The sequence below is a fragment of the Oncorhynchus kisutch genome, unplaced genomic scaffold (assembly GCF_002021735.2).
Source record: "Oncorhynchus kisutch isolate 150728-3 unplaced genomic scaffold, Okis_V2 Okis06b-Okis10b_hom, whole genome shotgun sequence".
NCBI lineage: Eukaryota > Metazoa > Chordata > Actinopteri > Salmoniformes > Salmonidae > Oncorhynchus > Oncorhynchus kisutch.
This window is the reverse complement of record NW_022261983.1, coordinates 824,485-852,156: the sequence shown is the minus strand read 5'-3', so window position 1 is coordinate 852,156 and position 27,672 is coordinate 824,485. Positions and strand designations below refer to the sequence as shown.

The window sequence follows — 27,672 nt, the reverse complement described above, 5'->3', positions numbered from 1 at the left end:
TGTATGTTCCTCCTTGCAAAATACGATTTATTTTAATTATCTCTCGTAATAGTGAATGTTACAGTAACCCATGTGTTCTGTTGACATTTATTTACCCTGCACATACATATTTGAATGTTCAACGTACACTGTTTTGTGCAATATGTCCATGTATCCTTTTGGAGTCAACGAGTTAGCTGTCCAACAGGTCTAGTTACAGATTTTCTGGACGATATTCAGAAAATATCTGGTGTGTGTGTGTGTGTGTTTAAAAGTACACGAATTGAGGACAGTACTTACTGAGAGCACCTACAGCACCCTTGCTTTGTTCATTCCCACAAATAAGTAATTTTCTACCTCTAAACCTCCTTGAGGATTCCCTTGAAATCATCTATATTGTCTTCAACCAAAATCATTCTAATTTTTCAGACTCAACAAAACTTTATAGCTTGACACCACAGTAGACTTTGACCTCATCGACTTAGTAGCATCATAATCAAGGGTGAGGGTCACTGATTTACAGTTATACCCTTTTCAAAGTTGTGGTCAATCAAATTTATTTGATTTCAAACTGATTTTGTGTATCAGAAAGAATATAATGTGGGGGACCTAGCCCAAACATGGACTAAAGAAGCCTAACATTACTCCTTAGGACCTTGCATGTTCTGTTTAAAGGCTCATTTGGCTCTGGAAGTCAAAGCAACCAAATACTCCCATCTAAACGTGAATCGATTCTCAATTGAGGGTCAGGTCTTGACACGTTCCTGAATAATAAAGCATCACCCGAGGGAATGCCATTTAAAACAATTCCAAAATCTTTAGGTGTTACAGAGACCTTGTAAAGTGATAAGAATTCTTTAGAACTAAGTAAATTACCCTCTGAATTTACCAGTTGGCTCACCAATAGGAATTTATTTCGGAACCAATATTCTAAAAGAATATTAAAATAAGTATTTTTATACAAAATGTCCCGATTATTCCACATATAATATCTGTGTGGAGAAAATTATGCTTATAAATTAAGGACCATGACAAGAAAACCTGCCGATGAAAAGTTTCACTGGAACTTTGTCAATATTATAATTGCAAAACAACATGAAGTTAAGGCCACCAAAAGTAGAGAAGACATGATGAGGAATAAAATTCCAGATAGAAGTGGGTCTTCTTAGGAATTGTTTTATCCAATTGATCTTAAAATTATTATTTAAGGTAGTAAAGTCCAGAAAATTCAGCCCACCATACTCATAAGTGTTAATTACAACAGTTTTATTAATGTAATGGGTACGGTTTCTCCATAGAAAGTTGAAAAGCATCTGGTCTATCGCCTTGCTTATTTTACTGTCAAGATATAAAGATAGAGTGCCATATGTTAGTCTAGAGATACCTTCAGCCTTGGTTATTAGAACTCTACCTTTTAAAGATAAGTCCCTCTGTAGCCATTGATTTAGCTTCTTCTGGTGTTTTTTAATAAGAGGGTTAAAGTTTAGTAAGCCTCTAGACTTCTGATCCTTTGTAATGGTTCTGCCTAAATAAGTAAGTTCTTATTTTACTGCAATACTATAATATGAAGGTGTCACACAATCTTTGACAGCTATGAGTTCACATTTATTAATGTTAAGATTTAGACCAGACATTTTGGAAAAGGATTGTATATCACATTGATCGATATGGGAATTTGGTTAGCATCTTTCAGAAAAGGTAGTATAATCAGCTAGCTGGCTTATAATCATTTCTTTACCAGCTATGGAAATACCTTGTACAGGATTATTATTTAAAGAATTTGTAAGAAGTTGGGTGATTAATAAAAACAGGTACAGAGAGATAGGACAACCTTGCCTAATTCCTCCCTTTAACTCAACTCTAGGTGAGGTGCCATATTTCAATTTGATAGAGCTGTTACCATTTGTATAGAGAGTATAGAGAGTCTTAATAGCCTTACAAATAATATGAAGCTATCCTCAGTTATTAGGTCTGAGTAGTCAAGTATGTCTAATACTAATCTGATATTGCTAGAAATATGTCTGTTCCTCATAAAGCCAGACTGTGTTTCATCGATGATTGCATCCAGGACTTCTTTAATTATTTTTGCAAGTAGTAAGGCTAATATCTTGTAGTCATTATAAGAAGACAAATTGGACGCCAGTTATCGATGAGCAGCACTTCTTTTTTAGGCTTAGGTATCAGTGTTATTAACCCCTGACTCATTGTAGGAGGGAGAACATTGTTTTTAATACACTCTAAAAAGACTTCGAATAGGAAGGGAGCTACTTGTTCAGAAAATCATTTGTAAAATTATGATGTAATTCCATCAACACCTGGTGATTTATTGTTCTTTAGATGTTTGATAGACTCTATAATCTCTTCAACTTTGATGGGTTCATCACACTGTTTAGATTCTATATCACTGATAGAGTGAACATTATTCAGTGAGTCAAAAAACATATCTGTGGATTCCTGACATTACGAAGAGCTATACAATTTCCTGCAAAAGTGGCAACAGTATTTAGCGATACATTTTTGGTCATCTCTAATAATACCATCAATGTTTAACTTATGGATAGTCAAATCAAATCAAAGTGTATTTGTCACGTGTGCCGAATACAACAGGTGTAGACCTTACAGTGAAATGCTTACTTACAGGCTCTAACCAATAGTGCAAAAAAAGGTGTTAGGTGAACAATAGGTAAGTAAAGAAATAAAACAACAGTAAAAGGACAGGCTATAACAGTAGTGAGGCTACATACAGACACCAGTTAGTCAGGCTGATTGAGGTAGTATGTACATGTAGATATGGCTAAAGTGACAATGCATATATGATGAACAGAGAGTAGCAGTAGCGTAAAAGAGGGGTTGGCGGGTGGTGGGACACAATACAGATAGCCCGGTTAGGCAATGTGCGGGAGCACTGGTTGGTCGGCCCAATTGAGGTAGTATGTGCATGAATGTATAGTTAAAGTGACTATGCATATATGATAAACAGAGAGTAGCAGCAGCGTAAAAAGAGGGGTTGGGGGGGGGTGAACAATGCAAATAGTCTGGGTAGTCATTTCATTACCTGTTCGGGAGTCTTATGGCTTGGGGGTAAAAACTGTTGAGAAGCCTTTTTGTCCTAGACTTGGAACTCCGGTACCGCTTGCCATGCGGTAGTAGAGAGAACAGTGTATGACAGGGGTGGCTCGGGTCTTTGACAATTTTTAGGGCCTTCCTCTGATACCGCCTGGTGTAGAGGTCCTGGAAGGCAGGCAGCTTAGCCCCAGTTATATACTGGGCCGTTCACATTACCCTCTGTAGTGCCTTGCGGTCAGAGGCCGAGCAATTGCCATACCAGGCAGTGATGCAACAAGTCAGAATGCTCTCGATGTTGCAGCTGAAGAACCTTTTGATGATCTCAGGACCCATGCCAAATACTTTTAATCTCCTGAGGGGGAATAGAATTTGTCGTGCCCTCTTCACGACTGTCTTGGTGTGTTTGGACCATTCTAGTTTGTTGCAGATGTGGACACCAAGGAACGTGAAGCTCTCATCCTGCTCCACTACTGTCCCGTCGATGAGAATGGGGGCGTGCTCGGTCCTCCTTTTCCTGTAGTCCACAATCATCTCCTTAGTCTTGGTTACGTTGAGGGATAGGCCAGGTCTCTGACCTCCTCCCTATAGGCTGTCTCGTCGTTGTCAGTGATCAGGCCTACCACTGTTGTGTCGTCTGCAAACTTAATGATGATGTTGGAGTCGTGCCTGGCCATGCAGTCGTGGGTGAACAGGGAGTACAGGAGGGGACTGAGCATGCACCCTGTGGAGCTCCAGTGTAGAGGATCAGCGTGGCAGATGTGTTGCTACCTACCCCTACCCTCTTAGTCTCATATTGACGCTTTGCCTGTTTGATGGTTCGTCGCAGAGCATAGCAGGACTTCTTCTAAGCTTCCGGGTTAGAGTCCCGCACCTTGAAAGCGGAAGCTCTACCCCTTAGTTCAGTGCGAATGTTGCCTGTAATCCATGGCTTGTGGTTGGGGTATGTACATACAGTCACTGTGGGGACGACGTCCTCAATGCACTTATTGATCAAGCCAGTGACTGATGTGGTGTACTCCTCAATGCCATCAGAAGAATCCCGGAACATGTTCCAGTCTGTGATAGCAAAACAGTCCTGTAGTTTAGCATCTGCTTCATCTGACCACTTTTTTAGAGACCGAGTCACTGGTGCTTCCTGCTTTAATTTTTGGAATCAGGAGGATAGAGTTGTGTTCGGATTTACAAAATGGAGGGCTAGGCAGAGCTTTGTACGTGTCTCTGTGTGTGGAGTACAGGTGATCTAGATTTTTTTCCCCTCTGGTTGCACATTTAACATGTTGATAGAAATTTGGTAGAACTGATTTAAGTTTCCCTGCATTAAAGTCTCCGGCCACTAGAAGCACCGCCTCTGGTTGAGTGGTTTCCTGTTTACTTATTTCCTTATACAGCTGACTGAGTGTGGTCTTCGTGCCGGCATCTGTCTGTGGTGGTAAATAAACAGCCACAAAAAGTATAGTGGAAAACTCTCTAGGCAAGTATAGTGTGGCCTGCAATTTATCACAATATACTCTACTTCAGGCGAGCAAAATCTAGAGACTTCCTTAGATTTCGTGCACCAGCTGTTGTTTACAAATATGCACAGACTGCCACCCCTCGTTGTACCGGAGTGTGCTCTTCTATCTTGCCGGTGCAGCGTGTATCCCCCTAGCTGAATATCTATGTCGTCATTCGACCACGATTCCGTGAAACATAGGATATTACAGTTTTTGATGTCCCGTTGGTAAGATATTCGTGATCGTACCTCGTCTAATTTATTGTCCAATGATTGCACGTTGGCGAGTAGTATTGACTGTAACGGCAGCTTTCCCAGTCGCCTTCTCTGGGTCTTTGTCCAGATCTTTGTCCTCTGTACCTGCGTCGCTTCCTCTTGCAAATAACGGGGATGTCGGCCCTGTGGGGTGTTTGGAGAATGTCTTGTGCGTCGTCCTTGTTGTAGAAATAGTGTTATTTGGATAGTGTTATTTGTAGAGAGAAATTTCTTAAGTCTAAAGAAATAGGATGATTTCTTTTCTCCCTCCTAAATCAATTTTTTTCCTAGATCTAATAAAGGCTCCTTCTGCTTTTAATCTATATATATTATCCAGTTGATTTAACAAGGCTAATCTGAAAACAAGACTCCCTAAATTTTATCAGCATATCGATTGCGCAACCAGGGGTGGAAAGACCTTGGATCATTGTTACTCTAACTTCCGCGATGCATATAAGGCCCTGCCCCGCCCCCCTTTCGGAAAAGCTGACCACGACTCCATTTTGTTGATCCCTGCCTACAGACAGAAACTAAAACAAGAGGCTCCCACGCTGAGGTCTGTCCAACGCTGGTCCGACCAAGCTGACTCCACACTCCAAGACTGCTTCCATCACGTGGACTGGGAGATGTTTCGTATTGCGTCAGATAACAACATTGACGAATACGCTGATTCGGTGTGCGAGTTCATTAGAACGTGCGTTGAAGATGTCGTTCCCATAGCAACGATTAAAACATTCCCTAACCAGAAACCGTGGATTGATGGCAGCATTCGTGTGAAACTGAAAGCGCGAACCACTGCTTTTAATCAGGGCAAGGTGTCTGGTAACATGACCGAATACAAACAGTGCAGCTATTCCCTCCGCAAGGCTATCAAACAAGCTAAGCGCCAGTACAGAGACAAAGTAGAATCTCAATTCAACGGCTCAGACACAAGAGGTATGTGGCAGGGTCTACAGTCAATCACGGACTACAGGAAGAAATCCAGCCCAGTCACGGACCAGGATGTCTTGCTCCCAGGCAGACTAAATAACTTTTTTGCCCGCTTTGAGGACAATACAGTGCCACTGACACGGCCTGCAACGAAAACATGCGGTCTCTCCTTCACTGCAGCTGAGGTGAGTAAGACATTTAAACGTGTTAACCCTCGCAAGGCTGCAGGCCCAGACGGCATCCCCAGCCGCGCCCTCAGAGCATGCGCAGACCAGCTGGCCGGTGTGTTTACGGACATATTCAATCAATCCCTATACCAGTCTGCTGTTCCCACATGCTTCAAGAGGGCCACCATTGTTCCTGTTCCCAAGAAAGCTAAGGTAACTGAGCTAAACGACTACCGCCCCGTAGCACTCACATCCGTCATCATGAAGTGCTTTGAGAGACTAGTCAAGGACCATATCACCTCCACCCTACCTGACACCCTAGACCCACTTCAATTTGCTTACCGCCCAAATAGGTCCACAGACGATGCAATCTCAACCACACTGCACACTGCCCTAACCCATCTGGACAAGAGGAATACCAATGTGAGAATGCTGTTCATCGACTACAGCTCGGCATTCAACACCATAGTACCCTCCAAGCTCGTCATCAAGCTCGGGACCCTGGGTCTCGACCCCGCCCTGTGCAACTGGGTACTGGACTTCCTGACGGGCCGCCCCCAGGTGATGAGGGTAGGCAACAACATCTCCTCCCCGCTGATCCTCAACACTGGGGCCCCACAAGGGTGCGTTCTGAGCCCTCTCCTGTACTCCCTGTTCACCCACGACTGCGTGGCCACGCACGCCTCCAACTCAATCATCAAGTTTGAGGACGACACAACAGTGGTAGGCTTGATTACCAACAATGACGAGACGGCCTACAGGGAGGAGGTGAGGGCCCTCGGAGTGTGGTGTCAGGAAAATAACCTCACACTCAACGTCAACAAAACTAAGGAGATGATTGTGGACTTCAGGAAACAGCAGAGGGAACACCCCCCTATCCACATCGATGGAACAGTAGTGGAGAGGGTAGCAAGTTAAGTTCCTCGGCATACACATCACAGACAAACTGAATTGGTCCACTCACACAGACAGCATCGTGAAGAAGGCGCAGCAGCGCCTCTTCAACCTCAGGAGGCTGAAGAAATTCGGCTTGTCACCAAAAGCACTCACAAACTTCTACAGATGCACAATCGAGAGCATCCTGGCGGGCTGTATCACCGCCTGGTATGGCAACTGCACCGCCCTCAACCGTAAGGCTCTCCAGAGGGTAGTGAGGTCTGCACAACGCATCACCGGGGGCAAACTACCTGCCCTCCAGGACACCTACACCACCCGATGCTACAGGAAGGCCATAAAGATCATCAAGGACATCAACCACCCGAGCCACTGCCTGTTCACCCCGCTGTCATCCAGAAGGCGAGGTCAGTACAGGTGCATCAAAGCTGGGACCGAGAGACTGAAAAACAGCTTCTATCTCAAGGCCATCAGACTGTTAAACAGCCACCACTAACATTGAGTGGCTGCTGCCAACACACTGTCAATGACACTGACTCAACTCCAGCCACTTTAATAATGGGAATTGATGGGAAATGATGTAACATATATCACTAGCCACTTTAAACAATGCTACCTTGTATAATGTTACTTACCCTACATTATTAATCTCATATGCATACGTATATACTGTACTCTATATCATCGACTGCATCCTTATGTAATACATGTATCACTAGCCACTTTAACTATGCCACTTTGTTTACATACTCATCTCATATGTTATACTGTACTCGATATCATCTACTGTATCTTGCCTATGCTGCTCTGTACCATCACTCATTCATATATCCTTATGTACATATTCTTTATCCCCTTACACTGTGTATAAGACAGTAGTTTTTTGGAATTGTTAGTTAGATTACTTGTTCGTTATTACTGCATTGTCGGAACTAGAAGCACAAGCATTTCGCTACACTCGCATTAACATCTGCTAACCATGTGTATGTGACAAATAAAATTGGATTTGATTTGATTTATATATTATCCAGTTTATTTAATCTCTATATATTATCCAATTTATTTCATCTCTATATGTTATCCAGTTGATTTAGTCTATATATATTATCCAGTTGATTTAATCTATAGATATTATCCAGTTGATTTAATCTATATATATATTATCCAGTTGATTTAATCTATATATATAATCCAGTTTATTTAATCTATATTTATTATCCTGTTTATTTAATCTCTACATGTTATCCAGTTTATTGAATCTATTTATATTTTCCAGTTTATTGGATCTATATACATCATCCAGTTTATTTAATCTCGATATATTATCCAGTTGATTTAATCTCTATATATTATCCAGTTTATTGGATCTATATACATCATCCAGTTTATTTAATCTCGATATATTATCCAGTTTATTGGATCTATATATATTATCCAGTTTATTTTGTAACTCAATCAGTTCTATCTTCTCCTCCCCTGGCTGGAGACCTCTGAAAAAGGCAAGTTGTCTTAATGATCACCTTTTCCTCCTCAGCTCTTGTGGCCTTAGCAAGATTACTACCATATTTTCTAAGGGATTTGGACACATAAAATTAAAGAGCTCCCAGATTTTGCAATAAGATTTTTCTTCAAAAGCCCTTCCCAAAAGTGTGAAAGCAGATCTTTAACCTCAAACTTAACTATATCATTATTTAATAACAAGCTATTTAGCTTCCAGTATGAAGCTCTACCAAGGTTAGTATAGGGGGTAAATATTTTGATATCAATGTGTGAGGTGATTGGTAGATCAGTCAGTCGGCTGTCGCCTGCAGTCATTTTGATGCTCTCCAACACGGCCTCTGTCTTCCATCTGCTCTTGTAAACAATCACTGAAACATATATATATATATGTTGAATATTTGGATTATATTTTTTTGAATAAAAACTATTGTAAAACAGTTTTCACACAAGTATTGCTATGAATATGAAAATATGGTTACGGTTCCCACACCGCCATATTTCCATGTTTCAGTGATTGTTTACAATATATATATATATATATATATATATATATATATATACAAAAGTTAAATTGATACACACCTTTATAGGGTTAGGGTTAAGGTTCCCACACAGCCATATTTCAGTATATATAATATATCGGTGATATGAAAGATAAGATGCTTAGGCTTCTAAAACCTTACTGCAAGCGATACTAGTTCATTTTCAGACCAAGCGTCAGGGCTCTTAATAAACCCCCATACAGAATACGCCTTCGCCCAATAACTCGTATGTGGGAGTCATGATGATCAAGGGCTAGTGGGGGAACAAGAGTGGATGCTACAAGACATCCTAGCAGAGGGTGGCGGAATTTCTCATACAGCGGCGGGTTCAGGTTTTTCGCACACGGATGCACAGTGGGTAGCGACTGTTGCTGAATGCGAACGGCTGCCATTTTGATCTGAAATAACTAGGATCTGTGTTTCTTTGGCGCAATAATAAATGGTTTAACTTAGTAGATACAATAGCTTTTTGCTTTCAGTTTTGACGCAAAATGCTTTCCGCAGCCCAGTTACTCGATGAGTTGATGGGTCGAGACAGAAACTTGGCCCCCGACGAGAAACGATGCAACGTACGCTGGGACCACGAGACCGTAAGTTAGCCACTTTGTTAGCTTTAGCCAGCTCGCTGGAAACAATTTCGTCCGGTTCTTGTTTTCAGTGAGTCGATTTATAGGTAGGTAGCTAGCAAACTGACGTTGATATTGATGTGTTTGCTTAAACGTAATAGCTGGCTACATACATGATGCTCGCTAGCTAACAGCATCCTAACTAGCTATGAACTAACGACCGCCAGGGTCGGGTGTTAGCTAGCTAGGTAGTAAGCTTTAGCGTTAGCTACAATTGAGGACAGCATGTTCCTCTCAGGCCCAACCCCCTGACCCACGAATCCGCATTCAACATTTAAACTAACGAGCAACACTGGCCCTGTACTATATATAGCTCGCTAGATAATGTTATATAGTAGTTAATGAGTAACTTCGCCAGAGACAACATACGAGTTTGCTAACGACGGCTAGCTACAGGTCCACTGACAACTGGGCTAGCTGGCTTGCTTAAATAAAAACAAGTGGGGACTTTTAACGTTATTTGCAGACATCAGCCGAATGTGAAACCGTAATGGAGTCAACATTGACATTTGTATTGGCTCAAAGTTGGTCATTAGCTAGCTTAGTAACCGTATGCTATGTCGTTGTCAATGTAACGTTAGCTAGTTAATCAAGTTGCATGAGTCTTGAGTCAAATCACATTTTATTGGTCGCATACACATATTTAGTATCTGTTATTGCGGGTGTAGCCAAATGCTTGTGTTCCTCCTAGCTCCAACAGTGGAGTAATATCTAACAATATACACATCTAAAAAGTAATGTAACATGCAGTGCATTCGGAAAGTATTCAGACCCCTTGACTTTTTCCACATTGTTACATAACTGGTGAGTCTGCTGGTGAGTCCCTGATCCACCTCTACGCAGACGACACCATTCTGTATACTTCCGGCCCTTCTTTGGACACTGTGTTAACAACCCTCCAGGCAAGCTTCAATGCCATACAACTCTCCTTCTGTGGCCTCCAATTGCTCTTAAATACAAGTAAAACTAAATGCATGCTCTTCAACCGATCGCTACCTGCACCTACCCGCCTGTCCAACATCACTACTCTGGACGGCTCTGACTTAGAATACGTGGACAACTACAAATACTTAGGTGTCTGGTTAGACTGTAAACTCTCCTTCCAGACCCATATCAAACATCTCCAATCCAAAGTTAAATCTAGAATTGGCTTCCTATTTCGCAACAAAGCATCCTTCACTCATGCTGCCAAACATACCCTTGTAAAACTGACCATCCTACCAATCCTCGACTTTGGCGATGTCATTTACAAAATAGCCTCCAATACCCTACTCAACAAATTGGATGCAGTCTATCACAGTGCAATCCAGTTTTATCACCAAAGCCCCATATACTACCCACCATTGTGACCTGTACGCTCTCGTTGGCTGGCCCTCGCTTCATACTCGTCGCCAAACCCACTGGCTCCATGTCATCTACAAGACCCTGCTAGGTAAAGTCCCCCCTTATCTCAGCTCGCTGGTCACCATAGCATCTCCCACCTGTAGCACACGCTCCAGCAGGTATATCTCTCTAGTCACCCCCAAAACCAATTCTTTCTTTGGCCGCCTCTCCTTCCAGTTCTCTGCTGCCAATGACTGGAACGAACTACAAAAATCTCTGAAACTGGAAACACTTATCTCCCTCACTAGCTTTAAGCACCAACTGTCAGAGCAGCTCACAGATTACTGCACCTGTACATAGCCCACCTATAATTTAGCCCAAACAACTACCTCTTTCCCAACTGTATTTAATTTTATTTATTTATTTTGCTCCTTTGCACCCCATTATTTTTATTTCTACTTTGCACATTCTTCCATTGCAAAACTACCATTCCAGTATTTTACTTGCTATATTGTATTTACTTTGCCATCATGACCTTTTTTGCCTTTACCTCCCTTCTCACCTCATTTGCTCACATTGTATATAGACTTGTTTATACTGCATTATTGACTGTATGTTTGTTTTTACTCCATGTGTAACTCTGTGTCGTTTTATCTGTCGAACTGCTTTGCTTTATCTTGGCCATGTCGCAATTGTAAATGAGAACTTGTTCTCAACTTGCCTACCTGGTTAAATAAAGGTGTTCTCAACTTGCCTACCTGGTTAAATAAAGGTGTTCTCAACTTGCCTACCTGGTTAAATAAAGGTGTTCTCAACTTGCCTACCTGGTTAAATAAAGGTGTTCTCAACTGGCCTACCTGGTTAAATAAAGGTTAAATAAATAAAAGTAAATAAATAACAGCATTATTCTAAAATGGATTAAATTGTTGTCCCCCCAATCTACACACAATACCCCATAATTACAAAAAGGTTATTTTTTTTGCAAATGTATTAATAGTTATTTTTAAACGAACATTTTTAGGGCTCCTGAGTGGTGCAGCGGTCTAAGGCATTGCATCTCATCTCAGTCCCTGGTTTGAATCCAGGCTGTATTCCATCCGGCTGTGATTGGGAGTCCCATAGGGCGGCGCACAATTGGCCCAGCGTTTTCCTAGGCCGTCATTGAAAATAAGAATTTGTTATTTTTTAAATTTATTTACCTTTTATTAACTAGGCAAGTCAGTTAAGAACAAATTCTTATTTTCAATGACTGCCTAGGAGCAGGGGGTTAACTGCCTGTTCAGGGGCAGAACGACATTTGTACCTTGTTAGCTTGGGGATTTGAACTTGCAACCTTCCGGTTACTAGTCCTAACGCTCTAACCACTAGGCTACCCTGCCACCCCTCTTAACTGACTTGCCTAGTTAAATAAATAAGTAAAATATGTATTGTGACCCTTTACCCAGTACTTTGTTGAAGCACCTTTGGCAGCGATTACAGCCCCAAGTCTTCTTGGGTATGATGTTACAACCTGTATTTGGGGAGTTAATCCCTTCAATGCAGATTCCTCTCAAGCTCTGTCAGGTTGGATGGAGAGCTTCACTGCACAGCTATTTTGAGATCTCTCCAGAGATGTTAGATCGGGTTCAAGTCCGGGCTTTGGCTGGGCCACTCAAGGACATTGAGGCTTGTCATGAAGCCACTCCTGCATCTTCTTGGCTCTGTGCTTAGGGTCGTTGTCCTGTTGGAAGGTGAACCTTTGCCTCAGTCTGAGGTCCTGAGCGCTCTGGAGTTGAGCGGTGCCTGCTTTCCCCCAGACATGACGCTTGACATTCAGGCCAAAGATTTCATCAGACCAGAGTAGCTTATTTCTCATGGTCTGAGTTAGGGATGCACAATATATCGGTGAACATATCGGAATCAGCCAATATTAGCTAAAAATGCCAATATCGGTATCGGCCCGATATCTAGTTTCACACCGATGTCAAGGCTGTCGTGCATATCTATGTAATGACACCACGTAAAATGTTGTGCAGCACAGCATCCCTAACCGAGCCCACAATGTCTGCTGTGTGGATCGAGCAGTCAACAAGTTGAGCAGCCAACAAGTTGAGCAGTCATTTGAAAGAGTAAGACATTTTCAGTGAGACAACTCAAAGGCAAAATCCATTAAAGCCAAGATGATGGAATTCATTGCTCTACCAAGTGCGATATTTTTCAGATGTTGTCCTACTGGAGTTACACAGTAATAGCATCACTGCTGTTAGCTTCACGACATACATAAACTTAGCAAAAATATAAACGTCTCCTATCTTTCAAAGACAATTCATACAAATCCAAATAACTTGACATTCTTCACTGTAAAGGTTTTAAACACTGTTTCCCATGCTTGTTCATTGAACCATAAACAATTCATGAAAATGCTCCTGTGGAACGGTCGTTAAGACACTAACAGCTTACAGACAATTGGGTCACAGTTATGAGAACTTAGGACACTAAAGAGGCCTTTCTACTGACTCTGAAAAACGCAAAGAAAGATGCCCAGGGTCCCGGCTCATCTGTGTGAACGTGCCTTAGGCATGCTGCAAGGAGGCATGAGGACTGCAGATGTGGCCAGGGCAATGAATTGCAATGTCTGTACTGTGAGACGCCTCAGCTGATCGTCCTCGCAGTGGCAGACCACATGTAACAACACCTGCACATGATCGGTACATCCGAACTTCACACCTGCGGTACAGGATGGCAACCTACAACTGCCCGAGTTACACCAGGAACGCACAATCCCTTCAACAGTTCTCAGATTGTCCGCAGTAGGCTGAGAGAGGCTGGACTGAGGGCTTGTTGGCCTGTTGTAAGACAGGTCCTCACCAGACATCACCGGCAACAATGTCGCCTATGGGCACAAACCCACCGTCGCTGCACCAGACAGGATTGGCAAAAAGTGCTCTTCACTGACGAGTTGCGGTTTTGTCTCACCAGGGTTGATGGATGGATTCGCCTTTATCATTACACCAAGGCCTATACTCTGGATCGATTTGGAGGTGGAGGGTCTGTCGTTGTCTGAGGCACGTCTGGGACCTGTTGGATCGGAGGGTGAGGGCTAGGGCCATCCCCCCCACCAGAAATGTCCGGGAACTTGCTGGTGCCTTGGTGGAAGGGCGGGGTAACATCTCACAGCAAGAACTGGCAAATCTGGTGCAGTCCACGAGGAGGAGATTCACTGCAGTACTTAATGCAGCTGATGGCCACACCAGATACTGATGTTTACTTTTTAAATTCTGGTTAGTGTGTGTGTAACCTTTTTATTGAACTAGGTAAGTTAAGAACAAATTCTTATTTACAATGACGGCCAAACTCGGGCGCCTCTGGGCCAATTGTGCGCTGCCCTATGGGACTCCCAATCACGGCCGGATGTGGTAGAGCCTGGATTCAAACCAGGGACTGTAGTTACAACTCTTGCACTGAGATGCAGTGCCTTAGACCGCTGCGTCCGTGTGTGTCTTAACTATTTAACTGAACTAGAATGCTTAAAAGCCTTCTAAAATGTTAAATATCTTATCGGTATCGTTTTATTTGGCAAGGAAGATATCGGATATTGGTATCGGCCAAAAATGTCATATCGTTACATCAGTAGTCCTTTAGGTACCTTTTGGCGAACTCCAAACGGGTTGTCATGCGTCTTTTAATGTTTAGTGGCTTTCGCCTGGCCACTCTATCATAAAGGCCTGATTGGTGGAGTGCTGTAGAGATGGTTGTCCTGGAAGGAACTCTGGAGCTCTGTCGGTGACCATCGGGTTCTTGGACACCTCCCTGACCAAGGCCCTTCTCCCCCGACTGCTCAGTTTGGCCGGGCGGCCAGCTCTAGGAAGAGTCTTGGTGGTTCCAAACTTCATCCATTTAATAATGGAGGCCACTGTTCTTGGGAACCTTCAATTCTGCAGACATTTTTTGGTACACTACCCCAGATCTGTGCTTCAACACAATCGACAATTCCTTTGACCTCACGGCTTGGTTTTTGCTCTGAAATGCACTGTCAACTGTGGGACATTATATAGACAGCTGTGTGGTTCTCCAAATCATGTCCAATTAATTTAATTTACCACAGGTGGACTCCAATCACATTGTAGAAACATCTCAAGGATGATCAATGGAAACATGATGCAACTGAGCGCAATTTTTAGTCTCATAGCAAGAGGCCTGAATGCTAAATTAAATAAGGTATTTCTAAGGTTTTTTTGTGTATTTTTATGCAACATTTTCTAAACCTGTTTTTGCTTTGTCATTGTGGTATTGTGTGTAGATTGAGGGGATTTTCTGTTCACTTAATCAATTTTAGAATAAGGCTGTAACGTTACAAAAAGTGAAGGGGTCTGAGTACTTTCCTAACGCACTGTGTGTATGATGGGCCAAATGGTTACCTCTAAAAAAATATTACAATTGGCATTATTACCAAAGCAAAGGTCACTAGCTACTAATTTGGTTCATCAGTGAGATTAGGCTAATCAATGTTTGAAGATGCATGTTTCATAGAAGATCCATGTTGCATTTCCCAACCAGTTTGCAACCAACATTTTTGTCAGGCCTGGCATTGAAGAGGTTTTGGGTTTTGTGGCTTCTTATTTCCCAAAATCATGCAACTGTTGGCTCACTAATGACGTGGCTTAACTTTTCTCCCTTCCCTTGCAGACCTGTAAGTACTATCTCTGTGGATTCTGCCCTGCAGAATTATTCACAAACACCCGGTCTGACTTGGGTCCCTGTGAAAAAATCCACGATGAAAACCTTAGGAAAATGTAAGTTTGTACCTTTTTCCCCCATCACTTTTTGTTGTTTGTGTTATAATTAAGCAATAAGGCCCGAGGGGTGTGGTATATGGCCAATATAACATTCGTAACCAGTTTATAATAGCAGTAAGGCCCAAGGGGGGTGTGGCATATTGCGAATATACCACTTCTTACATCTGTTCTTAGGGACGACAACGCAGAGTTCCTGGATACAGCCCTTAGCCATGGTATATTGGCCATATAACACACCCCTTCAGGCCTTATTGCTATTATAAACTGGTTGCCAATGTAATTAGAAAGGTAAACAAGTAATTTTGTATTATACCTGTGGTATATTTAAGAAATGAAACCTGGGAGGTGTGGTATATGGACAATATACCATGACTAAGGGCTGTCCTTAAACTTGTATCACATGTCTAGCGTATAACATGGAATTACAGGTGTATAACTCCCTTTTCATCCCTATGTGCACCAGGTATGAGAAGAGCTCCCGGTTCATGAAGGAGGGCTATGAGAGGGACTTCCTGCGCTACCTGCAGTCTCTCCTGGCCGAGGTGGAGAGGAGGATCCGTAGGGGCCACGCCCGTCTAGCCCTGTCACAGGCCCAGCAGGCCGCAGGAGTAAGAATATATATAGATATACTCAGTCAATGCCCATAGTTTCGCCACTATAGAGAACACAGAACTCAACATGGAAACCTAGGCCAACCCTTGTATTCGGTTTGTCATGTTCATCAATGTTGTTAGATTATGCTGACTGGACCTTTCTCCAGCAGGGGCCTGGTGGTCCTGTGGGGAAGAACGAGGAGAAAGCTACAGTCCTGACAGAGAAGATCGAGGACCTAGTCATGCAGGTGAGCTGGCTGGGTTTACTAAAACATTACATTCCTCCATTGAGCACAATTACAGTTGAAGTCGGACGTTTACACTTAGGTTGCAGTCATTAAAACTTGTTTTTCAACCACTCCACAAAAGACTTGTTAATAACCTCTCTAGGGTACGTGGGACGCTAACGTCCCACCTGACCAACATCCAGTGAAAGTGCAGGGCGCCAAATTCAAACAGAAATATCACAATTAAAATTCCTCAAACATGCATGTATTATACACCATTTTAAAGATCAACTTGTTGTTAATCCCACCAGTGTCCGATTTCAAAAAGGCTTTACGACAAAAGCATGCCATGCGATTATGTTAGGTCCGCACCCAGACACAAAAAAAACAGCCATTTTTCCAGCCAAAGAGAGGTGTCACAAAAAGCAGAAATGGAGATAAAATGAATCACTAACCTTTGATCTTCATCAGATGGCACTTATAGGACTTCATGTTACATAATTACATAGTTTTGTTCGATAAAGTTAATATTTATATCCAAAAATCTCTGTTTACATTGGCGCGTTATGTTTTGCCTCCAAAACATCCGGTAAAAGTACAGAGCCATGTCAATTTACAGAAATGCTCATCAATAAATGTTGATGAAAATATAACTGTTATGCAGTGGAATTAAAGATATACTTCTCCTTAATGCAACTGCGGTGTCAGATTTCAAAAAAGCTTTACGGAAAAAGCACACCATGGAATAATCTGATTACAGCGCTCAGAGACCAAAACAAGCAATACAGATACCTGCCATGTTATGGAGTCAACAGAAGTCAGAAATAGCATTATAAATATTCACTTACCGTATCTTCATCAGAATGCACTCCCAGGGATCTCAGTTCCACAAATGTTTGTTTTGTTCGATAAAGTCCAATGTTTATGTCCAAATACCTCCTTTTTGTTCGCATTTAGTACAGTAATCCAAATGCGCAGGTGCTAGGTCCAGACAATGTCAAAAAGTTACATTAGTTTCTTAGAACATGTCAAACCATGTATATAATCAATCTTTAGGATGTTTTTATCTTAAACCTTCAATAATGTTTCAACCGGAGAATTCCTTTGTCTTTAGAAATGAAAGGGAACGGAGCTAACTCTCACGGCGTGCGCCTGACTGAGCACATGGCCTTCTGGCAGACCCATGACTCAATCAGCTCTTATTCTCTCCCACCTCACAGTAGAAGCCTGAAACAAGGTTGTAAAGACTGTTGACATCTAGTGGAAGCTTTAGGAAGTGCAATATGACCTCACAGACCCTCATTGATAGGCGAAACTACCTACAACCTCAGATTCCTGCTTCCCGGTTGGATTTTTTCTCGGGTTTTTGCCTGCCATATGAGTAATGTTATACTCACAGACATCATTAAAACAGTTTTAGACACTTCAGAGTGTTTTATATCCAAATCTACTAATAATATGCATATCCTAGCATCTGGGCCTGAGTAGCAGGCAGTTTACTCTAGGCACACTTTTCATCCGGATGTGAAAATACTGCCCCCTACCCCAAAGAAGTTAACATAGTTTCTGGAGAGACCTGAAAATAGCTGTGCAGTGAAGCTCTCCCTCCAACCTGACAGAGCATAGTTTTGGCAAGTCAGTTAGGATATCTACTTTGTGCATGAGACAAGTAATATTTCCAACAATTGTTTACAGACAGATTATTTCACTTATAATTCACTGTATCACAATTCCAGTGGGTTGACTGTACTTTTAAACAGCTTGGAAAATTCCAGAAAATTATGTCAGGGCTTTAGAAGCTTCTGATAGGCTAATTGACTTAATTTGAGTCAATTGGAGGGGTACCTGTGTATGTATTTCAAGGCTTACCTTCAAACTCAGTGCCACTTTGCTTGACATCATGGGAAAATCAAAAGAAATCAGCCAAGACCTCAGAAAAAATGTAGACCTCCACAAGTCTGGTTCATCATTGGGAGCAATTTCCAAACGCCTAAAGGTATCATGTTCATCTGTACAAACAATAGTATGCAAGTATAAACACCATGGGACCACCCAGAAAATAAAATCATTTACCTTTGAAGAACTTCAGATGTTTTCAATGAGGAGACTCTGTTAGATAGCAAATGCTCAGTTTTTCCTGAAAGATTATTTGTTTAGGAGAAATCGCTCCGTTTGGTGCGTCACGTTTGGCTACCAAAAAAAACAAAAAATCAGTCATCAAAACGCTGAACTTTTTTCCAAATTAACTCCATAATATCGACTAACACATGGTAAACGTTGTTTAGAATCAATCCTCAAGGTGTTTTTCACATACAGTGCCTTGCGAAAGTATTCGGCCCCCTTGAACTTTGCGACCTTTTGCCACATTTCAGGCTTCAAACATAGATATAAAACTGTATTTTTTTTGTGAAGAATCAACAACAAGTGGGACACAATCATGAAGTGGAACGACATTTATTGGATATTTCAAACTTTTTTAACAAATCAAAAACTGAAATTGGGTGTGCAAAATTATTCAGCCCCCTTAAGTTAATACTTTGTAGCGCCACCTTTTGCTGCGATTACAGCTGTAAGTCGCTTGGGGTATGTCTCTATCAGTTTTGCACATTGAGAGACTGAAATTTTTTCCCATTCCTCCTTGCAAAACAGCTCGAGCTCAGTGAGGTTGGATGGAGAGCATTTGTGAACAGCAGTTTTCAGTTCTTTCCACAGATTCTCGATTGGATTCAGGTCTGGACTTTGACTTGGCCATTCTAACACCTGGATATGTTTATTTTTTAACCATTCCATTGTAGATTTTGCTTTATGTTTTGGATCATTGTCTTGTTGGAAGACAAATCTCCGTCCCAGTCTCAGGTCTTTTGCAGACTCCATCAGGTTTTCTTCCAGGATGGTCCTGTATTTGGCTCCATCCATCTTCCCATCAATTTTAACCATCTTCCCTGTCCCTGCTGAAGAAAAGCAGGCCCAAACCATGATGCTGCCACCACCATGTTTGACAGTGGGGATGAGGTGTTCAGGGTGATGAGCTGTGTTGCTTTTACGCCAAACATAACGTTTTGCATTGTTGCCAAAAAGTTCAATTTTGGTTTCATCTTCCACATGTTTGGTGTGTCTCCCAGGTGGCTTGTGGCAAACTTTAAACGATACTTTTTTCTCTTTAAGAAATGGCTTTCTTCTTGCCACTCTTCCATAAAGGCCAGATTTGTGCAATATACGACTGATTGTTGTCCTATGGACAGAGTCTCCCACCTCAGCTGTAGATCTCTGCAGTTCATCCAGAGTGATCATGGGCCTCTTGGCTGCATCTCTGATCAGTCTTCTCCTTGTATGAGCTGAAAGTTTAGAGGGACGGCCAGGTCTTGGTAGATTTGCAGTGGTCTGATACTCCTTCCATTTCAATATTATTGCTTGCACAGTGCTCCTTGGGATGTTTAAAGCTTGGGAAATCTTTTTGTATCCAAATCCGGCTTTAAACTTCTTCACAACAGTATCTCGGACCTGCCTGGTGTGTTCCTTGTTCTTCATGATGCTCTCTGCGCTTTTAACGGACCTCTGAGACTATCACAGTGCAGGTGCATTTATACGGAGACTTGATTACACACAGGTGGATTGTATTTATCATCATTAGTCATTTAGGTCAACATTGGATCATTCAGAGATCCTCACTGAACTTCTGGAGAGAGTTTGCTGCACTGAAAGTAAAGGGGCTGAATAATTTTGCACGCCCAATTTTTTGATTTGTTAAAAAACTATGAAATATCCAATAAATGTCGTTCGACTTCATGATTGTGTCCCACTTGTTGTTGATTCTTCACAAAAAAATACAGTTTTATATCTTTGTTTGAAGCCTGAAATGTGGCAAAAGGTCGCAAAGTTCAAGGGGGCCGAATACTTTCGCAAGGCACTGTATCTCTTCATGATATATCGTTTGTTGAAAGCCTCCTCTCTCCTCTCAATCACTGGATGACTGCGTGCAGCTTGTAGATTACGCACCAATTTAGACAAAGGACACCGGACGGACCCCTGGTAAATGTAATCTCTTATGGCCAATCTTCCAATGATATGCCTACAAATACGTCACATTGCTTGCAGACACCTTGGAGAGAAGATAGAAAGGGCAGGCTCATTCCCGGCGCATTCACAGCCATATAAGGAGACAATGGAAAACAGAGCCTCAAAAATTCTGCCCATTTCCTGGTTGAAGTTTCATCTTGGTTTCGCCTGTAGCATGAGTTCTGTGGCACTCACAGATAATATCTTTGCAGTTTTGGAAACGTTAGTGTTTTCTTTCCAAAGCTGCCAATTATATGCATAGTCGAGCATCTTTTCGTGACAAAATATTGCGCTTAAAACGGGCACGTTTTTTTAATCCATAAATTAAAAGAGCGCCCCCTATATCCAAGAAGTTAAAGCTCTGTTGCGAATGGGTCTTCCAAATGGACAATGACCCCAAGCATACTTCCAAAGTTGTGGCAAAATGGCTTAAGGACAACAAGGTATTGGAGTGGCCATCACAAAGACCTGACCTCAATCCTATAGAACATTTGTGGGCAGAACTGAAAAAGCGTGTGCGAGCAAGGAGGCCTACAAACCTGACTCAGTTACGCCAGCTCTGTCAGGAGGAATGGGCCAAAATTCACCCAACTTATTGTGGGAAGCTTGTGGAAGGCTACCTGAAACATTTGATCCAAGTTAAACAATTTAAAGGCAATGCTACCAAATACTAATTGAGTGTATGTAAACTTCTGACCCACTGGGAATGTGATGAAAGAAATAAAAGCTGAAATAAATAATTCTCGCTACTATTATTCTGACATTTCACATTCTTAAAATAAAGTGGTGATCCTAACTGACCTAAGACAAATAACTTTTACTAGAATTAAATGTCAGGAATTGTGGAACTGATTTTAAATGTATTTGGCTAAGGTGTATGTAAACTTCCGACTTCAAATGTACATGGACCCTACACTACCGTTCAAAAGTTTGGGGTCACCTAGAAATGTCCTAGTTCTTGGTCCAATAAAATTACATCAAATTGGTCAGAAATACAGTGTAGACATTGTTTGCTTTTATTTTTTCTTTCAAAAACAAGGACATTTCTAAGTGACCACAAACTTTTGAAATGTAGTGTACATGCATCCATCATGTGAAGGCCTACATTCATGCAGGACACACACTCTGGAGTGAGTAAGTTGTTTTCTATGTCAACAAAGTTGCCGTTTGTATGTGCTGTGTTCAGATCGAGGAGTTGGGCTCTGAGGGCAGAGTGGAGGAGGCCCAGGGGATGATGAAACTGGTGGAACAGCTAAAGGATGAGCGAGAGCTGCTCAGCTCCACCCCCTCGGTGAGTTACTCCCGGTTTTTTTCTAACTCCATCAGCATTGAGATCAACTCAGTTATCTATTTAGTAAGCCTTTAGTATGAATTCAATACCGTGAACTAAACCCGGGGATGAATGCATTTTTGGTTGAAAGTACTGTACTTGTAAAACTAAAAGTTATCCTGATTGATTCCAGACGATTGAGACCTTTGCGGCCCAGGAGAAACAGATGGAGGTGTGTGAGGTGTGCGGGGCGTTCCTCATTGTGGGAGATGCCCAGTCCCGGGTGGATGACCACCTGATGGGCAAGCAGCACATGGGCTACGCCAAGATCAAATCCACTGTGGAGGAGCTCAAGGTAAGGTTTGAAAGATTGTTCACTCCCAAGTCAATGTTTGTTTGTCAAGATTCCATATATGCCATTTGTTGTACTGTATGCTTTAATAACCATGAAAAGGAAGTATAATTTAATCATTTTGACTGTTGCTGTTTTGAAAGACCAGTATGTTGATATTGCTGATGCAGAAAAACATTCGGTCATATAATTTAATTGTTCATCATGAATAATGAATGAATGATTTTCTGTTAAGGAGAAGTTAAATCGGCGATCCGAAGACCCCGCCGGAGAAGACAAGGGAGAGCTAGAAAGCAAGGACTGGGAGCGTGAGAGGGAGGAGAGGGAGACTAAGCGCAAGTTGGAAGAGGAGGAGAAAGAGAAGGAGAAGGAGAAAGAGCGCGAGAAGGAGAAGGAGAAAGAGAGGGAGCGAGTGAAGGAGCGGGAGAGAGAGAGGGAGCGAGAGAGGGAGAAGAGAGGAAGGAGGAGCCACTCGAACAGCCGCCACTCCAGCCGGGCGTCGGACCGTAAGAGGAGTCGTTCCCGGGAACGCCGGCGGTCCAGGAGCAAGGAGAGGGAGCGCAAACGTAGCAGGTACTGTACTGTATGGCACGTAGACTAGTCTTATGGCTGATTCACACTATAGGTCGACCCCCAACTGTACTGTGCTGGCTCGTTAATTTTCCTTTCAAATGGTCTTTTCCAGCACGGTCAAAATCAAATCAAATCAAATTTTATTTGTCACATACACATGGTTAGCAGATGTTAATGCGAGTGTAGCGAAATGCTTGTGTCCCAGCAACTATGGTGGATGCTTAACCCATAAGAGTCTAAGCCAGGGGGGGGGTCTACTAAGCTATAAGGAATTGTGTTAAGGTCATACCAAAGATCATTTTGCTATCTGATTTGGTAATTTAAGACTCCTTGTATCACACTTTTAAAAAATAAATGTTAAACATATTTGATGAAAACATTTTTGGGCCTTACTGCTATTAGCCTATACAAATGCATTGAATAACAGATTCACTACATGGAACCAAAAATAGTCCCAAAAAGACATCTGAAGGAAGTTTGTACTGAAGTGTCTGTCCTACATTGAGAGATGATTTTCTTTTTAAACATGTATTTAACCCCTTATTTTTTCCAAGTAACAGTCCATATATACTTCCATAAATGTTTTCAACTTGTACCGGTGGTCCTTCAGACCAGTCTTGAGGCCTTAGAGCAGAACAACAGACATGTTCTTGAGTCTCACCTTTTACATATTAGTGTGTACCCCAAACTGTTTGGACGCTACAGACAGAAGTTGGCAGATTGGCTGTAATGACTTCTGACGAGTCCCAAGACGCTTGTGGGGATCGTAGAGCAAAACGGAGAACACCATCGTGTTCATGCCAGTCTCATCTTTCCATAGAGGGGTCATAGTAGTTCGGACGCTACAGACGAATTTGTGAGAAGAGCGATTTTTTTTGGGATGTCTCTTGGTCTGACAAACACCACATCACTGCAGATGCAGAAGTGTTAACATAGGTGGATGCAATGGATTGAGACACATCCATTGCAAAAACAACATATCTCTACCGTAATATTTTTATGGAGATATTATTATTATTATTATTATTATTATTATGCTAATTAGTTTTCCGTGGGGTGCGGACATCGACCTTAGGGGGTTAACCAGCCCAGTACAGCTCTGCCTGGCTCTATAATGTTAATCAGGGATCACAGTTCATGTGTTTGTGAAAAACTCTCACTTCTTGAAAGTTCCACTGCTCTGCTCTTGAGTGTGTCGTGGACTAACATGTTCCTGTGTCCTGTGTTTTTCCACAGAAGCCGGGACAGGGACCGGGAGAGGCGGCGCAGCCGGGAGCGTTCGGACAGGAAACGGCGCTCCCGCAGCCGGGAGAGGAAGAGGTCCCGCAGCTCGGAGCGCAAGTCTCACCGCCACCGGAGCCGCAGCCGGGACAAGGACAGGACTTCCAGAGACAAAGGTGAGACATGGGACAAGTTGGCACATCAAACACATTTAGAATAATCACAACTCAGATCTAGCAGGTTTCTTGCAGCAATAGCAGGTTTTTTTTCTGAATCTAAAAGGGACTTAGGTGGTGGATGTGGCAATGGGTGCGGTCCATCCGTCGGCGTGGCTGAATTTTAGAGAATATTTTAGAAGCGGTGTAGAGAAATGTTTGAATTTAAGTGAATTTCTTAGTTATACAAATTTCCCCATTGAGCTGCGAAAAAATGTTTGTTTTAAAGCTAATTTCCTGCAATTCTATTCATTTTGCCATTGCTAATGCAGTGTTCTTTTACTCAAACATAAAATCAATACTGCTAAATTCATATATTTAAAAAAAATTCTCCTCGACTGTCTAGCTTTTCTTTTGGTGATTGTTAGATCTCAAAGACTACCATTTCTTTCCCTATTATTTATTGTAAATACTCTATCTGGTTTGTCGTTTTAAGTTTACACTGAAGCGGTTTCCATCCCCAAAATTGATAAAATAAATACTTTTTTACAGATTGGACTTAGGTGGCCTGAAAAACACTTAGGCGGCCCGCCTAAAGATTTAAACGGCAGACAAATCCCTGACTAGACCTTTTACCGACGTTTGGTTTAGTGACTCCACACTTGTGATTGAGCTGGTGATGCAACAACATTTGGACCATCATGGTCCCTACCGAATTCACAAGTGTGATCTGAAGTGTGTCCTACTCTAAAGTCTTTGTCATGACTCTGTTTCATACCTCCATCCCTCCCAGAGCGTAAGGAGCCGGAGGAGAGGAGAAGCAGCTCCAAGAAGGACGAGGTGTTAGAGGATGACAAGCCTTCCTCTGACGTGGCCAAGCCTGGGCCCGTGGAGGCTGAGGCTCCTGCCTCCACTCTGGGCCTGGCCCTTCTGGCCAGGGTCAATGGGGCTGCTCAAGACGAACTCCATTCTGAAGGTGACACTCAGTCCAATTAAAACTGATCTGATAGGACCTCAGATCAGGCTCAGGTAAGTGCGCCCTCCCCCGTCATCCTGGCTCTCAAAACACACACCCCTCCCCCATCTTCCCTCTCAAACCTCCCCCTCCTGTTCTCCTCTCCCCCTGTTTACTTTCAGTTCTATTGCCTTTGATTTGTATGTTGTATCTTTATCCTGTTGTTTTGGATATAGTGCATCGTAAGTATGCACTGAAGATGGAGCTAGACCGATGATGAGAGAAGAAGGTAGAAACAGAGGTCACAAAGCCCAGAGGGAAAGACCAGTGTAGTCCTGAAAAACATACCTGGAGGTACCCCTCGTTTTGTATCGGTTATATACATGCATACATATTATATATCTCTATATTTGGTCTATTGGACAAAAATCTCTTCCAAATTTAAATCCAAGCATTTCTTTCTGCCTGTATTGCCTCTTGTATATATTTTTTCTCTTCAGTGATGGTGGCAGTAACCATGTCTTTTAATTTGTCGATTTTCATAGCCTATGGAACGTATTAAAGTGACTGTTTGTCTAGAAATGTGGACATGTATCCACACATAGACACACTGCATTTTACAGATACTTTAAAAGTCAAGTGAAGCTATATATGGACGGATCCGTACTATTTCTTTGACCTACTGAATGCACAGTCTAAAACCATTTTTTTCTCCCACTGCCATGGATATTGTGTTCTATATACAGCTATCTGTTCTCTGATATGTATTGTAACACAGTGTGTTGGTTAGCATTGGGCTGATGATGGAAGGGTAGGGGTTAATGAATGATTGCAGCTGACTTCCATACCTCACACAGCGTTGGTGTTGAGTGAGTGAGCGACCTCATGAAAGAAAAAGGCAAATTAATAAACCCTCAAGGATCAAACTGTCAAACTATTCAGGTACTCACCCAGGTACTCCTTTCTCTACCCACATCCATTTCTACTGAATGCTGTTGCCTGTGAGCTTACTGCTCTTTATCATGACTAAAGCTTGATGTATTGTTTTTTGTTTCTCCTTTGCTTTTTTGGTGGTTTTTTTCATCTTTTAAAGGTTGTTTTTGAAGTATTTATTATCAGGAAGTGATGATGATGATGATAAGAGGTACAGGTGAACTTGTTTGATATCCTCCAGCTGTCTAGTTGAATTAGATTTGGTACTTATTAGTGGACCTGCCTTTCAGGACTTCATTGACTTTGAAAGTGTACCAATTTATATGATTTACATGCTGTTAATTGAAAACACTTACTTTTGGCCCATGTTTGTTATCGATGGTTATATCTATCATCCAACTAACATTACTCAGTTTAGGTTTGTCTACAGTTCATTTTATGGTAAAGGGGATATCAAGCAGGTTCCATAATCTCAAAATAGGATGGTTAAAGCTTTTAAAGTTGAGTTCTATTGCCTTATACTGTGTCCCAAACTGAGTGTGAAGAGCAGGGCAGCCATCGTCAGCTAATGTCCACTAACATTTAAGGGCTGTTGGCGAAACGTCCAGGATGTTCCCTCCTCCAAAAATGCAATTTAGTTTTCCCCAATGTTTGCTAGTGTTAGATTTAGTTTCTTTTCCAGTTCGTTAGATTAGTTACCATTCCTTTGTGACATGTCTATAGGGGGATTTTCTGTATGTATAGTTGATGATAACAGCTTGTGGCTGCTACAAGCTGTGTTACCAGGATCTTTGCTAATGTGTCACCTCTTTGACCGTTTGTGCACCCCAGGGGACGCTGGGAAATCTGGAGGAGGAAGATCTGAAGACCACCTGTCGCTCCACCCTGAACCTGTCTCTGCGCTGCTTAAAACAAGGTGAACCACAGATGTAGTGGCTTATTAAAACAACTGTGACATCTAAATCACAACAAAAGACACGTGTGTAAAGGTGCCCTCTGTTGTCCTCCTGTTGTTTTTTTTGGGAAGTTCACATTTTTAGCGCAGGACCAGACATTCTTCATTCAGTTTTCCGTTGTATTTCTTTCCTTCATCGTTTCTGATATAAAGGACCTTGTCTAGTAGCTGCTGAGGTAGAATGGTACATTAAGGCTTTTATCTATGTTCTGTTTCTCATGCAGTTTTTATGACAAATAAAAACCGTGCTTGTTTTGGTTTGTAATGTCAGGTTTCCACTCTTTCACGGTTTGACTTTTTTTGGGAAATCAGTTTGGGAAGTGTTTGTACAATGTTAGTCAGGAGCATCTCTTTCTCTCCTCTCTCCTTCCCACCAGATCTCACACCCACTGACTGATCTCTCTAGCCCCTTACTGTAAAATATAGTGAGATTGAATTGATATTTTTTTGTTCTGATTTTTAAACCTGTTCATCTTGATCAATAAAAAGAGAGCTTGAATGATGTCTGAATTTGTTTGACTCTTGTGTTAGGGGTGCTGATTTAGGGTCAGTTTGGCCTTTTAAGTCTTAATAAATAAGAGGTTGGAACTGATCCCGACAAAACAGCATTTCTACTCTGAGATGCTTTGTGAATATAGGCTCCGGCTCATTAGAATCTACTTCGAGGATGAGTCCCACTGGCTCTGTATAAAACCCAGACATTTTCATTCATCAACGGTAGCTGACTCTCACTCCATCTTTGTCTCTTTCACTTGCTCTGTCTTTTTGGGCGGCAGGTAGCCTAGTGGTTAAGCAACTGACTAGGTATTCCCTGTCTACCATCCAGCAGCAAG

General features: G+C 42.1%; 1 protein-coding gene across 5 annotated transcripts; it reads left to right on the top strand.

The window, feature by feature from the left end:
• The first annotated feature begins 9,075 nt into the window (after nucleotides 1–9,075).
• On the top strand, nucleotides 9,076–27,343 carry luc7l3 (LUC7-like 3 pre-mRNA splicing factor). Of its 5 annotated transcripts, none has more exons than XM_020472551.2 (10): nucleotides 9,076–9,415; nucleotides 15,440–15,546; nucleotides 16,013–16,157; nucleotides 16,310–16,390; nucleotides 21,612–21,716; nucleotides 21,889–22,050; nucleotides 22,286–22,620; nucleotides 23,857–24,017; nucleotides 24,790–25,025; nucleotides 26,716–27,343. In XM_020472551.2, the coding sequence occupies exons 1-9, from the start codon at nucleotides 9,317–9,319 to the stop codon at nucleotides 24,990–24,992; spliced, it is 1,398 nt and encodes a 465-aa protein (XP_020328140.1). In that variant the 5' UTR covers nucleotides 9,076–9,316; the 3' UTR covers nucleotides 24,993–25,025; nucleotides 26,716–27,343. The 5 variants fall into 5 exon arrangements, with proteins under 5 accessions (XP_020328140.1, XP_020328139.1, XP_031669553.1 ...); XM_020472550.2 differs by having other exon boundaries at nucleotides 9,098–9,415; nucleotides 22,283–22,620; nucleotides 26,716–27,338; XM_031813693.1 differs by having other exon boundaries at nucleotides 9,112–9,415; nucleotides 16,313–16,390; nucleotides 26,716–27,224.
• Nucleotides 27,344–27,672: the final 329 nt, after the last annotated feature.

Excerpts from the sequence above, each read along its gene's own strand:
- luc7l3 (XM_020472550.2), top strand. The coding sequence starts at position 9,317 with ATGCTTTCCGCAGCCCAGTTACTCGATGAGTTGATGGGTCGAGACAGA. Across the intron at positions 16,391-21,611 it reads TCGAGGACCTAGTCATGCAG|ATCGAGGAGTTGGGCTCTGA; the intron begins GTGAGCTGGCTG and ends TGCTGTGTTCAG. Across the intron at positions 22,621-23,856 it reads AGGGAGCGCAAACGTAGCAG|AAGCCGGGACAGGGACCGGG; the intron begins GTACTGTACTGT and ends GTTTTTCCACAG.